Source organism: Condylura cristata, unplaced genomic scaffold (assembly GCF_000260355.1).
Source record: "Condylura cristata isolate star-nosed mole 26May11 unplaced genomic scaffold, ConCri1.0 scaffold00028, whole genome shotgun sequence".
Lineage (NCBI taxonomy): Eukaryota > Metazoa > Chordata > Mammalia > Eulipotyphla > Talpidae > Condylura > Condylura cristata.
The window spans coordinates 17,114,471-17,128,160 of NW_004567129.1; the positions used below are offsets into that span (position 1 = coordinate 17,114,471).

At 58.9% G+C, this 13,690-nt stretch overlaps 2 protein-coding genes across 3 annotated transcripts in view; both read left to right on the forward strand.

The window, feature by feature from the left end:
* SLC12A4 (solute carrier family 12 (potassium/chloride transporter), member 4) overlaps positions 1-9,642 on the forward strand; it is a 20,113-nt gene extending 10,471 nt beyond the window's left edge. Inside the window, exons 6-24 of one of the 2 annotated variants that reach the window (XM_012730626.1) lie at positions 910-1,040; positions 2,186-2,427; positions 2,532-2,746; positions 3,290-3,454; positions 3,533-3,631; positions 3,865-3,922; positions 4,261-4,435; positions 4,761-4,879; positions 6,169-6,267; positions 6,444-6,563; positions 6,738-6,842; positions 7,075-7,243; positions 7,468-7,663; positions 7,764-7,933; positions 8,018-8,149; positions 8,224-8,331; positions 8,527-8,714; positions 8,824-8,957; positions 9,082-9,642. In XM_012730626.1, coding sequence (XP_012586080.1) covers positions 910-1,040; positions 2,186-2,427; positions 2,532-2,746; positions 3,290-3,454; positions 3,533-3,631; positions 3,865-3,922; positions 4,261-4,435; positions 4,761-4,879; positions 6,169-6,267; positions 6,444-6,563; positions 6,738-6,842; positions 7,075-7,243; positions 7,468-7,663; positions 7,764-7,933; positions 8,018-8,149; positions 8,224-8,331; positions 8,527-8,714; positions 8,824-8,957; positions 9,082-9,173 — 2,717 coding nt within the window. In that variant the 3' untranslated portion in view covers positions 9,174-9,642. The remainder of the gene's footprint in view (positions 1-909; positions 1,041-2,185; positions 2,428-2,531; positions 2,747-3,289; positions 3,455-3,532; positions 3,632-3,864; positions 3,923-4,260; positions 4,436-4,760; positions 4,880-6,168; positions 6,268-6,443; positions 6,564-6,737; positions 6,843-7,074; positions 7,244-7,467; positions 7,664-7,763; positions 7,934-8,017; positions 8,150-8,223; positions 8,332-8,526; positions 8,715-8,823; positions 8,958-9,081) is intronic. The other variant, XM_004690455.2, reaches the window with a different exon arrangement.
* Positions 9,643-9,745: 103 nt separating this feature from the next.
* On the forward strand, positions 9,746-13,001 carry LCAT (lecithin-cholesterol acyltransferase). The gene is made up of 6 exons (XM_004690452.2): positions 9,746-10,017; positions 10,724-10,880; positions 10,963-11,078; positions 11,165-11,260; positions 11,349-11,573; positions 12,405-13,001. Exons 1-6 carry the CDS (start codon positions 9,864-9,866, stop codon positions 12,977-12,979), a joined length of 1,323 nt encoding a protein of 440 aa, XP_004690509.1. The 5' UTR covers positions 9,746-9,863; the 3' UTR covers positions 12,980-13,001.
* Positions 13,002-13,690: the final 689 nt, after the last annotated feature.

The window sequence follows — 13,690 nt, forward strand, 5'->3', positions numbered from 1 at the left end:
GGGGTGGTGAGAGGATTCACCAGAGACACAGTGGGAAGCAAAACAGGCAGATGGACTGAAGTATACTGCTGAGGGGAGCAGTGCATGGGTCAGAAGTCTGCCATGCCATGTGGGTCACCTCCCTGGCCAGGGATCGAACTCAGGCTGCAGTGACTGCGATAACTTCATAGTGCTGTGGCTTAACGCGTTGTGCCACCAGGGAGGTCTCAAACATGAACAGTCTTGCACATGAATCCCTGTGCATGCCTCTGGCAGTTCTCTTAGGAAAGGGTCACAGAGGTGGATTATAGCATGAAAGGAATTAACCTTTTTAAAGTTTCTTGATCCTTTCCCCCATATTTTATCAGCAGCAGCTATCCCAGCAACTTGGGGTCACTTTGTCCCCTGCATTCTCTCTGGCTCTGGGACCCAGTGTTGACTCTGTCAGTCTTACCAGGGTGTTAGACTCTGATGGAAGCTCACTTAGGGCAAGAGGTCAGCTGTGGTCACTCAGCAGGAAGCAGACCTTGTGCTGGGTCCTGGAGACAAAAAACAGTCAAGACCCAGCCCCTGTCCTGGTCTGAAGGGCAGGCATAGTCCTTAGGAGGGTGAGGCACACAGAGACAGGACACATCCTGCCGGAGGAGACTCTGGGGACTGGCCTAAGTGCCAGGAGTTAAAGGACAGTAGTCATTTAACCACTGCTCCAGCACAGTAATCATTTCGCTGGGCCAGGCTGGCTGATAGGAACAGAATCCAGACCCTGCCTGACCGCTGACTGAACATGCAGTCTTGGCCAAGTCTTCCAACTCTTCTCATCTATAAATGGGAGAAGCAGTCCCTGTACTTCTGGGTGTTTATGGTGAACTGTCCTGGCAGAGACCTTTGAAGAAGAACCAGCCATGACACGTGTACACTTTTCTGTTGTAGCGGGGGGCTCCTATTTCATGATCTCCCGCTCACTGGGACCAGAATTTGGAGGTGCTGTGGGCCTGTGCTTCTACCTGGGAACAACATTTGCAGCAGCCATGTATATCTTGGGAGCCATTGAGATCTTACTGGTGAGTCACGCTAAGCCCTGGGCAATTCTGGTCTTATCCAAATAGCCCTGTTCCCACAGGTCCATGCTGCTCATGTTCCCCTCATCTGTGGCCAGCGTCTTGGGGTAGGCGGGGAAAATATATGAGAGGCCCCCTCACTTTATAGGGATTGTTCAGGGCAGTCCCCTCTCTGCCCGCTGCCTGGGCCGCACTCCCTTCACCTTGACTGTAGATGTTCTGTCCGCCCCGGCACCCTTGCAGCCATGCAGAAGTCTGTCACTCTGTACTTAGCTCCGTGGCAGTGTGGACGCTGGCCAGGTCTGTCACCCTCCAGGGCTCTCTGCCAGGGCCCTTCACATTCCTTCAGATCTCTGAACCGGGGTGAGTGGCCACAGGAACCTGTCTGCAGTTCTGCGCTCCTCCATGAGCCATGAGTGCCCTGACTCAGCTTCCCACTCCCCATGAGCCACCCCAGCTAGTGGGGAGCACAGGAAACAAGTGCCCCCTGGGGATCCAGATAGTTGGAGGTGTTTAGAGGAACTGCCTGACTAATCCTGCCTTTGACCCTCCACCCCCAGCTTGAAACCTCCTCAGTCTTCTGGAGTTTGTTTTTGTGTGTTTTTCTATTTCTTACATTCCTACATTTATTATTTAAATTTCTTCTGTAAGAAAAATTTGTGTCTTCCTCATTTATTTATTCAACCATGCCTTGATATCAATATGGACTTCTGGGTATTTATTTTCTTCTTTTGTTGCTGAAACTGTTCCATTTTGGCTGTTTGCATATTCAGGTTGGCTCCTGTGTCTTGATCCCCCCCCCTTTTTTTTTATGATAACAGCTTTATTAAAGTAAAATTCACATACTTTTAAATTTACGGACTCACCTAAAATACACGACCCAGTGGTCATTAATGCTTTCCCAGTCATCTCCACAATCAACTTTGTCACATTTCACCACCCCAGAAGAAGCCACACATGAGAGTAGTCACTCTCCACTCCTCTCAGCCCTCGGCTTTCTGTCTTTTATCAGATTTCACCAGATTTCCATATTCTGGACATTTCATCTATAGAGTCATATATGTACAAAACGTGTGGTAAGAAAGCCAAAATGACAGAATTCACGTTCCAAATCGGAAGGGAAAGCTTCTTTGCCTGTCTTGTTTCAGACCTACATTGCCCCGCCAGCCGCCATTTTTTACCCCACCAGCACTCACGACACGTCGAGTGCCACGCTCAACAACATGCGGGTGTATGGGACCATTTTTCTGACCTTTATGACCCTGGTGGTGTTTGTTGGTGTCAAGTACGTGAACAAGTTCGCCTCGCTCTTCCTGGCCTGCGTGATCATCTCCATCCTCTCCATCTACGCTGGCGGCCTTAAATCTGTTTTTGACCCTCCTGTGTTTCCGTAAGTGACCGAGAACTAAATCCAGGCCTTGGATGCCGCAGGGACTGCAGGGTGCAGAAGCCTGCGGCTGAGCAAGTGCCTGTGCTTTTGCCCCCACCCCCCAGGGTGTGCATGCTGGGCAACAGGACCCTGTCCCGGGACCAGTTTGACATCTGTGCCAAGACGACTATGGTGGACAACGAGACCATGGCCACCCGGCTGTGGAGCCTCTTCTGCCTGAGCCCCAACCTTACTGCTGATTCCTGCGACCCCTACTTCCTGCTCAACAACGTGACTGAGATTCCTGGCATCCCCGGTGCAGCTGCTGGTGTGCTCCAGGGTGCGTCCTCCCAGCTGCCCTGCTCCTGCCCCCCAGGAGGCTGAGCAGGAGGCAGGGAATGAGCGTGGAAGGAGAGTGGAGTACAGAGCCCTCCTTGTGTGGCAGGCTCAGGAATGGGGGGCAGGTTTGGCTGCTTTCCAGGCTCAGCAGTGTCCTCTCAGCCTGGCTCCTGGCAGTTAGGTTTCGGGTGAACAGAGCTTATCTGGCCAGTGTCCCAGGCCCGCAGCAGCACCCGGAAAGTCCTGGCAGCCCTCTTTCCCCTGGGATTATTCTCACAGGAACCATAAAGGACCTCTGTCTGGGACGCAGGCAGTGGCGGCCTCTGGCCAGTGGTGGCTCAACCATAGTTGCCTGTCAGATTTCTGACCAGACTGCGTTATCGCTGTGACCACAACTGCCCAGTGACCGATGGCTGTAGCCACATGACTGAAACATCCCATGCACCCTCAAAACCCCACATCTCTATAGCGTCTGGCTGGGCTGCCCCAGGACTGCCCCAGAGCAGTAGAGGGGGCTATGGTGATGACACTACTACCCCTACAGAAAACCTGTGGAGCACCTACCTGGAGAAGGGTGAGGTTGTGGAGAAGCACGGGCTGCCCTCCACAGACACCCTTGGCCTAAAGGAGAACCTGCCACTGTACGTGGTGGCAGACATTGCCACATCCTTCACCGTGCTGGTCGGCATCTTCTTTCCCTCTGTAACAGGTGAGCCCGTCTCGCTCACTACCTGGTTCTGCCCCCTCTCCTCAGGCACCCCTGAGGGAGTCTTGTCTGTTTCTGTAGGCATTATGGCCGGTTCCAACCGCTCTGGGGACCTCCGAGATGCCCAGAAGTCCATCCCGGTAGGGACCATTCTGGCCATCGTTACAACCTCCCTTGTGTGTATCCTTTGCCAGGCCTGGGGTGCATGGGGAGGGGGGCAGGAGGCTCTTGCCTGAATACAGTTTGCCAGCGGGCATGCACAAACGCACGCACGAAGAGAGTGTGCACAGTATGAAACGCCCAGCTGTGGGTGTCCCGGCCGAGTCTGCTCACCAAGGCCAGGGCGAGGGGCACGCGGGCCTGTGGGGAGCAGCCGTGGTGGTGAGGCCTGCCTTTCCTTGACACAGCGCCAGACTTCAGCAGCGTGGTTCTCTTCGGCGCCTGCATCGACGGTGTGGTGCTGCGGGACAAGTGAGTGAGCTGGGCCCCTCCCCGCGGCCGTGCGCTCCGCTTTGGCCGGCACGCACACGTGTCCCATGTGTCCTCGGGCTGCTGGTGGCCGGTGGCGGTCTGTACCACCAGGTGGGTTAGGCCCCACCGGGACCTTTGATTCTGAGAGGACGGTGACATGCGGATCCGGGCCGGGGCCGAGGGGGTGTTGGGGCTGATAGTCTGGCTGCTCCTGCCAAGGCCAGAGCTGCGCCCACCGCAGCCACCTTCCTGACCCCGCTGTCCCTCACTCGGGCAACCCCGCTCAGGGTCCCGGGGCTCTCCTTGCTTGGACCATGGCCTGAGCCCAGCCCCCGCAGGTACGGCGACGGCGTCAGCAGGAACCTGGTGGTGGGCACCTTGGCCTGGCCTTCGCCCTGGGTCATTGTCATCGGCTCCTTCTTTTCAACCTGTGGCGCCGGCCTGCAGAGCCTCACCGGGGCGCCGCGCCTGTTGCAGGCCATCGCCAAGGACAACATCATTCCCTTCCTTCGGGTGAGCCCTTCGCTGCGCCCCCCACAGACTGGGTGTTCCCGGCCGGCCCCTCACATTGACTGAGGGGAGAGTAGGGGCGTGTTGGGGCTCAGGGCGGCCTCAGGCGCATGTGGCATCCTTGGGGAGTTGCTGCCCTGCCATTGGCACAGCTGCTTGGGCCCAAATTCATGTCCTTCTGTGGCGCATCCAAAGCATATACCTGGAGCAGTGGGGGCCAAGGAATTGTACCTGCTTGGGTAGGGAGGGTGTGGCCAGAGGCCAGGTGTGGAATGGGGGAGATGGGACCAGCTTCCCCTTACTGACCCCACTGAGTCTGGTGCTGCAGGTTTTTGGCCACGGGAAGGCAAATGGTGAACCAACGTGGGCCCTCCTCCTGACAGCACTCATCGCCGAGTTGGGCATCCTCATCGCCTCCCTTGACATGGTGGCCCCCATTCTATCCATGTGAGCTGGGACAGGGCAGGGGGCGGTTTGGGGAGGCTCCTTATACCCTCAGCACCCCTCTGTCGGGGCTGCCCACACCAGCTCCCTGTGGCCCTGTCTGGTAGTGAGGGTGCAGCTGGAGATGTGCCAGGCAGGTTGTAGGCGGGAGGTTGGCCTGACAGGACTGGGCCTCCCCTGCATTCCAGAGTGGGCCTGGCACTGACAGAGGAGTTTTGGGGAGACCAGTCCACCCTATATCCCTCTGTAGGGACCAGCATCCTCCACCCCTAGACAGCCAAGCACCCTGTCCTCGTGCCTTGATGAAGTCTCCACTGCTTCATCTGTTTCCATAATTTGCCTTACACTTCTTGAATTAGCTGGACATTGGAGCCTGTTAGGGCAATTTCTGGGGGGTCCCTGAGGCAGAGGCCCTGTACCTACTGCGCATTTCTGCCTTTGGGCCCGCTCCATCTCTCACACATCTCGCTCTACTGCCAGAGCTCCCTCTTCCAGTGTGGACACGCTGGGACTACCCTTCATTGCCCCACGCAGCCTGCAGGCCTGACAGGGCCCCTTCCCTGACTCAGCCTTCCTCCCGGCCACAACAGGTCCTGTTAGAGTCAGTGCTCTTTTTGATCCCCCATATACCCCTTCACCCACAGTTCACGAGCTCACTGACACATACATGTGCACATGAAACTTCTTGCTACAGTCATCCGGGTGGTGACACCTCACTGCCTACACCAGAGAGCACCGCCTCTACGGTGACTCGCCTCATAGCCCCCGCCCCCGCGTGCCCTCTCTGCGGAGTCCTCCTGCCTTCTCCCTCGCCTGCAGCTGAGGTGGCCGTTGGTGCTCATTGACTGTCGTCCCTAAGAGCGCACGTCCTCTGCTCTCCACACCCAGCACACTGTCTCTAATGCAGTGCATCAGAATGCCCTCACCCCACACTCATGACAGCTCATGACCCACCTGGCCACCCAGGGCACAGGCCTGAGGAGGACCTGGCCACACGGACACTGAGCACCCCGGCTCCATCCTTGACCACATGTCCCCCTGGCTGCCCCCCTGCGCGATGCCCTCTCCCCCACTCCTGTGCCTGGAGCACTTGCTCATCCTCTTGAGACCTGTTACAGAGGTGTCTTCACCTCTACCGTAGGTGTGGGAGTGGAGCATGAAGAGATGGCCTGGACCCCCAAAGGGTCCTAACATCTTGCAGATCCTGCTCCAGGCCCAGCCTGAGGAGCGTTGGGCCATCAGCTGCCAGCGGCCTTGAGGCTGCTCTGCGCCAACCCCTCCCTGTGCTGCAGGTTCTTTCTGATGTGTTACCTGTTTGTGAACCTGGCCTGCGCTGTGCAGACGCTCCTGAGGACCCCCAACTGGCGGCCCCGGTTCAAGTACTATCACTGGTGAGCACACACGCTGCTCCTGGCCCAGTCCTCTAACCCCTGCTGGGGATGCCTGGGTCGCCCTGTGGGTGGCATTTGAGTTTCCTGGGCATTGCTCAGTACTGGTGAGAAGTTAGGGGGCTTGGTGTGGTGCGCTACTGGGCTGCCCTGATTCTGGCTTTCCCTACTCTGGCCAGGACGCTGTCCTTCCTGGGCATGAGCCTCTGCCTGGCCCTTATGTTTGTCTCCTCCTGGTACTATGCCCTGGTCGCCATGCTCATCGCGGGCATGATCTACAAGTACATCGAGTACCAAGGGTGAGTGGGGTGGTCTGTATGTTGGGGTAGGAGAGCCGAGCCAGCCCTTGCTAGCCGTCATGCCTGCTGGGATGGGGGGCATGTGACTCAGTGCCTCACCCCCACATCAGCTTACACACACACAGCATGCTAGGGTGGGATCATGGGCTCATCAGCTTATGGTGGCGTCTGCAGAGCTGAGAAGGAGTGGGGAGATGGGATCCGAGGCCTGTCCCTGAGTGCTGCCCGCTACGCGCTGCTGCGGCTGGAAGAGGGGCCTCCGCACACCAAGAACTGGCGGTGAGCCCACACCCAGCCTGGCCAGGCCACGAGAGGTTCTTAAGGAGCAGGGTGAGGTGGGGGCGTCGAGAGGTGCTAGTGCCCTCTCCCTAGTCCCTGTTTGCCAGGGGCCCCGCTGGCTTGCCGAGCCCCTGGATCCCTGGTCCCCAAACGTGGTACCCTGTGGGCTGAGGGGGAAGAAGAGGAACTCCCTGGAAACCTCTGGCCCTGTCTCCTCATCTTGCTGCTGCAGACCTCAGCTGCTGGTGCTCCTGAAGCTCGACGAAGACCTTCACGTGAAGTACCCACGACTCCTCACCTTCGCCTCCCAGCTTAAAGCTGGCAAGGGCCTGACCATCGTCGGCTCTGTCATCCAGGGCAGCTTCTTGGAGAGCTATGGCGAGGTGCAGGCTGCTGAGCAGGTGCCTGCTAGAGGTGTGGGGTCTAAAGCCTGGGCTGCAGCTGGGGAGGGGAACCAACCCTCGCCTGGCAGCTGGGGGGAGGAGGTATGGTCCCCCCATATGGAAAACATGGTCTCTGGGGGGGGGGCAACTTCCCTCATCCCTTTCCCCAAGTAATTGCGTACCCTAGGGATGTTGGGAAAGAGGAGAGGCCTCGCCTTCTGACGCTGGTGTGTTCCCCACAGACAATCAAGAACATGATGGAGATTGAGAAAGTGAAGGGCTTCTGCCAGGTGGTGGTGGCCAGCAAGGTGCGTGAGGGGCTGGCCCACCTCATCCAGTCTTGCGGCCTGGGCGGCATGAGGCATAACTCCGTGGTGCTCGGCTGGCCCTACGGCTGGCGGCAGAGTGAGGACCCACGTGCCTGGAAGACTTTTATTGGTGTGTGAGGGGCTCACCCGCTTGGGACGGGGCCAGGGCTCAAGCGGAGCCAGAGAGCAAGGGCTTCAGGCCGGGAGTCAGCACCGCCCCTCCTCCCCAGACACTGTGCGCTGCACCACGGCTGCGCACCTGGCCCTGCTTGTGCCCAAGAACATCGCCTTCTACCCCAGCAACCATGAGCGCTACCTGGAGGGCCACATCGACGTGTGGTGGATTGTGCATGACGGCGGCATGCTCATGCTTTTGCCCTTCCTGCTGCGCCAACACAAGGTGGGCCGGGTGCCGGGGCCGGTGTGGGGGGCTGGGTCCTCGGGCTCAGCTGGACTCAGCTAGCCACCTGCTCTGTCGCCACAGGTGTGGAGGAAATGCAGGATGCGCATCTTCACAGTGGCGCAGATGGACGACAACAGCATCCAGATGAAGAAGGATCTGGCCACCTTCCTGTACCACCTGCGCCTTGAGGCGGAGGTGGAGGTGGTAGAGATGGTGAGCCTCCTACCCAGCGCGGCCCTGCGGCCCCCTGCTCTCGCAGCCCGGTCCTCACGGCCTGTCCCCCCCAGCATAACAGTGACATCTCTGCATACACCTACGAGCGGACACTGATGATGGAGCAGCGGTCCCAGATGCTGCGACAGATGAGGCTGACGAAGACCGAGCGAGAACGGGAAGTCAGTGACCCTCTTGGCTCAGACCCGGGGCGGGTGGCAGGGTCAGACCTTTGCAGACACCATCAAGTCAGGGCACCAGAGTGATGCTCTCACCTGCCCCCCAGTCAGCGCCTATTTCCCTGAGGCCAGTGAGCGCATGGGCCAGCCAGTCCTGCCTTCTCCCTGGCACTGAGGCTTCCTCCCTGTTGCGCCCAGGCCCAGCTAGTCAAGGACCGGCACTCGGCCTTGCGGCTGGAGAGCCTGTACTCGGACGAGGAGGACGAGTCTGCAGCCGGGGCCGACAAGATCCAGATGACGTGGACTCGGGACAAGTACATGGCAGCCGAGCCCTGGGACCCCAGCCACGCCCCTGAAAACTTTCGGGAGCTGGTGCATATTAAGCCGTAAGTGTAGCAAAAATGGACCCAGCCACCCTGGGGCCTGGGGGTGTAGGTGGGATGGGGGCAGATAAGCGCTAAGCGTGGCCGGAATGGGTGGCCACACCTCCCGCAGGGACCAGTCCAATGTGCGGCGCATGCACACCGCGGTGAAGCTCAATGAAGTCATCGTCACGCGTTCCCATGATGCCCGCCTGGTGCTCCTGAACATGCCCGGCCCACCCAAGAACAGTGAGGGTGATGAGAACTGTATCCTTCTGGGGAGCGGTGGCCAGTGTGGGGTCAGACCAGGAGCTCTGCCTCGACTGGGGGGACAAACGTCTCTGGGTGCCTCTTGGTCCTGGTGCTGCCTCCTTGACCTCATGCCCTGCAGACATGGAGTTCCTGGAGGTGCTGACTGAGGGCCTCGAGCGGGTGCTGTTAGTTCGTGGCGGTGGCCGTGAAGTCATCACCATCTATTCCTGAATCCAGTACAGACGTGCGGCCTAGAATGGAGGTGTCCAGGGTAACAGCTTCCTCCCCCACTCCACTGGCCCTGCTATGGCTGGGCAGCCCTGGGCCCAGCTTTGCTAGGTCTCCGTAGAGCCTGGACCAGGGCCTGGCAGTGGAAATGGATCGGAGGTCCAGTGGGACCCTGAGGCTTGGGACTTTGCCCATCAGCACGCTAGAAGGCCCACTCTGACTGGAGAAGACCGGTGGGGACTAACGGGGTTTGAAGGCAGCAGCCAGCAGCGCTATTTATTGCATATTTATTCTTTGGATGTCACCATCAGAGAGAAGGGGACAGGCGGTAAGGGATGGGGTCTGACCCAGCCTCCCTGCAGGAAGACCTGGCTCAGGCTACTGTGGGCAGGGAACCCCACCAAGCTGAGCAAAATGGAGCCGGCCAGCTGAGGCCTGACTTTTTTCAATAAAACAGTGTGTTCTTCTGGGCCTCCTGCTGCCCTGGCTCTGTTTTCCCTGGCGCCAAGGGAAGAAGGCGGAACTGAACCCAAGCCCAATGCCTGCTCCCTGAGGCTGTGCCCCTTTCAGGCATCTCTGGCCACCCCCATTGGCCCGGCTGCTCCTCCTACTGGCTGTGGGGCCCCTCCCACCTCCACGCCAGATAAGGCCAGCCCGGGACTGCTTCGTTGGGCAATAGGCTCTAGGGCTGGAATGGGGCCGCCCGGCACCCGGTGGCAGTGGGGGCTGCTGCTGCTGGGGCTGCTGCTCCCCCCGGCCGCCCCCTTCTGGCTCCTCAATGTGCTCTTCCCCCCGCACACCACGCCCAAGGCTGAGCTCAGTAACCACACACGGCCCGTCATTCTCGGTAAGCCCCCACCAGGCCCCTGACTCTCCAAGCCAGATCTTGGGGAGTCTGGGCCCCAGCCCCTGGCAGCAAATCCTGCCAAAGCCCTTCTGCCCTACATTAGCCCTGTTACCTGCCTCCGTGTTTGGAGGGGCCAAATGCTTGTCCTGCAGAGAAGTCAACCTCTTTCTCTACCACACTATTCTTGTACCTCTGAGTTGTCTATCCCAGGAGTGGAGTGGGGGGGGCGGGCGGCGGGAGTGACTAGGGCATTCAATACATGCTGTGGTCGCCTACTGCTGCTGGACACTGGACCAAGCCCGACCACTCCTTCCTCGGCCCCCACCCCTCCAAGAGCAAGATGCCCAGCCCACCGCAGGGGAGCAGGAGAGGCCTACTGAGGCCTCCCCTCTACAAGTGGCCCAGCTCCCCTCCCTTACTGTTCTCACCTTGGACTTTGGCAGTAATGGAAAGCCAGGCTAGGTGTTTGCTTTGCAGGGATAGGGGTCAGTGGCCTTGGCCCCTGCATGTTTCCCGCCTGAGGGGAGCCTGGGCTTGGGGCTGCTGGGGACACACAGGAGGGTGCGATCTTAAAGGGGATCATGACCTTAGTGCCTGGAGGTGTGGGAGGTGAAGGGGTGAGACTGGTCACAGCAATATCTGGGGGGTGAGGCTGGGGTGCTGCTGGGGAATGGGAGGGGTCCAGAGTGAAGGCGAGTGCCCGCAGTGCCTGGCTGCCTGGGGAATCAGCTGGAAGCCAAGCTGGATAAACCAGATGTGGTGAACTGGATGTGCTACCGCAAGACGGAGGACTTCTTCACCATCTGGCTGGACCTCAATATGTTCCTACCGCTTGGGGTGGACTGCTGGATTGATAACACCAGGTACATGCCACTGTCGCTGCCTCTGCCTCCATCCACCCCCGACCCTTGGCAATTGGCCGGCTGACTGCCCCTTTGCCCCCAGGGTTGTCTACAACCGCAGCTCTGGGCGCGTGTCCAATGCCCCTGGTGTACAGATCCGTGTCCCTGGCTTTGGCAAGACCTACTCTGTTGAGTACCTGGACAAAAATAAGCTGGCGGGTATGTGGGGGGAAGGACAGGATTCCAGGCTGTGGCGGGCCCGCAGGGGCCCTGGCCAGAGCCCCCTTGCTGCTGCCTCCTCACAGGTTACATGCACACACTGGTGCAGAATCTGGTCAACAATGGGTATGTGCGTGACGAGACGGTGCGGGCCGCCCCCTACGACTGGCGGCTGGAGCCTCGTAAGTGTCTCTGTGGACGATGGGCTTGGGGCAGGGCTGCAGCCCCTGACCCCAGCTGCACTGAGCCCTCCTCCCCGCTCCGCCACAGGCCAGCAGGAGGAGTACTACAGCAAGCTCGCCGGGCTGGTGGAGGAGATGTACGCTGCTTATGGGAAACCTGTCTTCCTCATTGGGCACAGCCTCGGCTGCCTGCACGTGCTCTACTTTCTACTGCGCCAGCCCCAGACCTGGAAGGACCGCTTCATCGATGGCTTCATCTCTCTCGGGGCTCCCTGGGGTGGCTCCATCAAACCCATGCTGGTCCTGGCCTCAGGTAAGAGGCCTCTGATCACCTGTGTCCTGTCAGGAGTGGGAGGTGAAACGAAGCTCTCTCTACTCACAGTGCTGGGCTGGGGGTGTTTCAGTCAACCCTGGGTTGCAGCTTCTGGCTCTGGCACTGGCTTACCCCAGTGCAGTGAGCCTGGCCTAGACCATTAGAGTAGCCCCGACTCTCAGTGATGACAGTGAGGAAGTGAACCCCAGCCATCTGACTCATTGCCCCGTTTTTGGGACTTGTGGCTTCTGACTGTCTTCCCAGCTGTCAGTTAAGCTCTATTCCCAGCATCCCCTTTACCCAGAGATCCTCCTTAGTGAGGGCAGAGCTACCAAAGCCAAGCCAGACCTGCTGGCCCGAGAAGGGGCGTAGCCATTGCTGGCGGGGCACCCAGTGTGGACTGGGTACAGCCTGACTCGGCCTCGATGGCAACACTCCTCTGCCTACCACGGTGCGGGCCAGTCACATACAGCCCATTTCACCCTTCCCGGAAAACGGCTGATTCCAAGCAGTGCAGCCCCAGGGGCTGCCAGACACTTGCCTGAGGTACAGCTGCCAGTGCCACCCCGCCACCCACACACACCCCAGCCTCAGGAAACCCGTCCCCACTTTCCTTTCGGAGCCCCAGCACTCATCCCCACAGAGGTGCCAGCAGGGCTAGCTCTTTCCCAGGCGCGCGAGCACCTGCTGAGTGCTAGGCCTGCTCTCCCCGTGGCTTGGAATCGCCGTCTGGATTGGGCAAGCCCAACTTGAGCCTCCAGCAGAACTTGGGCTGGGGGCCAGGCTGAGAGCTGGCTTGGCTCCCCTGCCCCACTTTGCTCCTGTGCACAGGTGACAACCAAGGCATCCCGTTTATGTCCCGCATCAAGCTGAAAGAAGAGCAGCGCATGACGACAACCTCCCCCTGGATGTTTCCCTCCAGCGAGGCCTGGCCTGAGGACCACGTGTTCATTTCTACACCCAGTTTCAACTACACAGGCCGTGACTTCCAGCGCTTCTTTGCAGACCTGCACTTTGAAGAAGGCTGGTACATGTGGCTGCAGTCACGTGACCTGCTGGCCGGCCTCCCAGCACCTGGCGTGGAAGTATACTGTCTGTATGGTGTGGGCAGGCCCACGCCCCGCACCTACATCTATGATCACGGCTTCCCCTACAAGAACCCCGTGGATGTGCTCTATGAGGACGGTGATGACACTGTGGCCACCCGCAGCACCCAGCTCTGCGCTCGCTGGAAGGGCCGCCAGCCGCAGCCTGTGCACCTGGTGCCCCTGCACAGGCTACAGCACCTCAACATGGTCTTCAGCAATCAGACACTGGAGCATATCAATGCCATCCTGCTGGGCACCTACCGTAATGGCACCCCTGCACCCCCAGCTGCCAGCCCAGGGCCCCTGCCCCCGGAATAAAGACCTTCCTTTGCTCCGTAAACCCTGATGTGTATTTTGGGTTGAAGGGGACGCACTTGGGCTCACATGCCAGGATTCACTCAGCAGCAGCCACAGGCCTGGTGCTCTGTGGGGCACAAAGCATGACGGGCTTTGCTGAAGTCTGAGGAATACAGCTCTCACTCTCCTGCTTCAACACCGTAGGCGGCCTGTCTCTGCCCTGGGTATAGAGACTGGAGCCAGCTGCACACACAGGTGTGGGATGGAGGTACATGGAGCCAAGACTTGAGGTATCCCCCTAGATCCCAAAAGAGCAAATGAGGGGGCCGCCTTAGTGGCGCAGGTGTTAACGACAGCACTACTAAGCTGCTGGCAGCCATTGCAGTCCACGTTCAATCCCCAGCCAGGGAGGTGACCCACATGGCGCGGCAGACCTCTCCTGACCCGCCCGCTGCTCCCCTCAGCAGTGTACTTCGTCGATCTGCCTGTTCTGCTCCCCGCTCTGTCTCAGTTGAATTCTCTCACAGCCCCTGCACTTCTGGCCTATATCCCAGTTCTTGTATGCATAAATAAATAAAAATCTTTTAAAAAAAAATCCAGCAGATGAAACCTACACACACATACACTTCTATACACACAGGACCTTTTGTGTTTCAGGTGACAGAAGCATGAAAGTTTTAGAATTTTAGTGACAGCCACTACTTAGATCAATTCATTAATGAAGTTTTAATT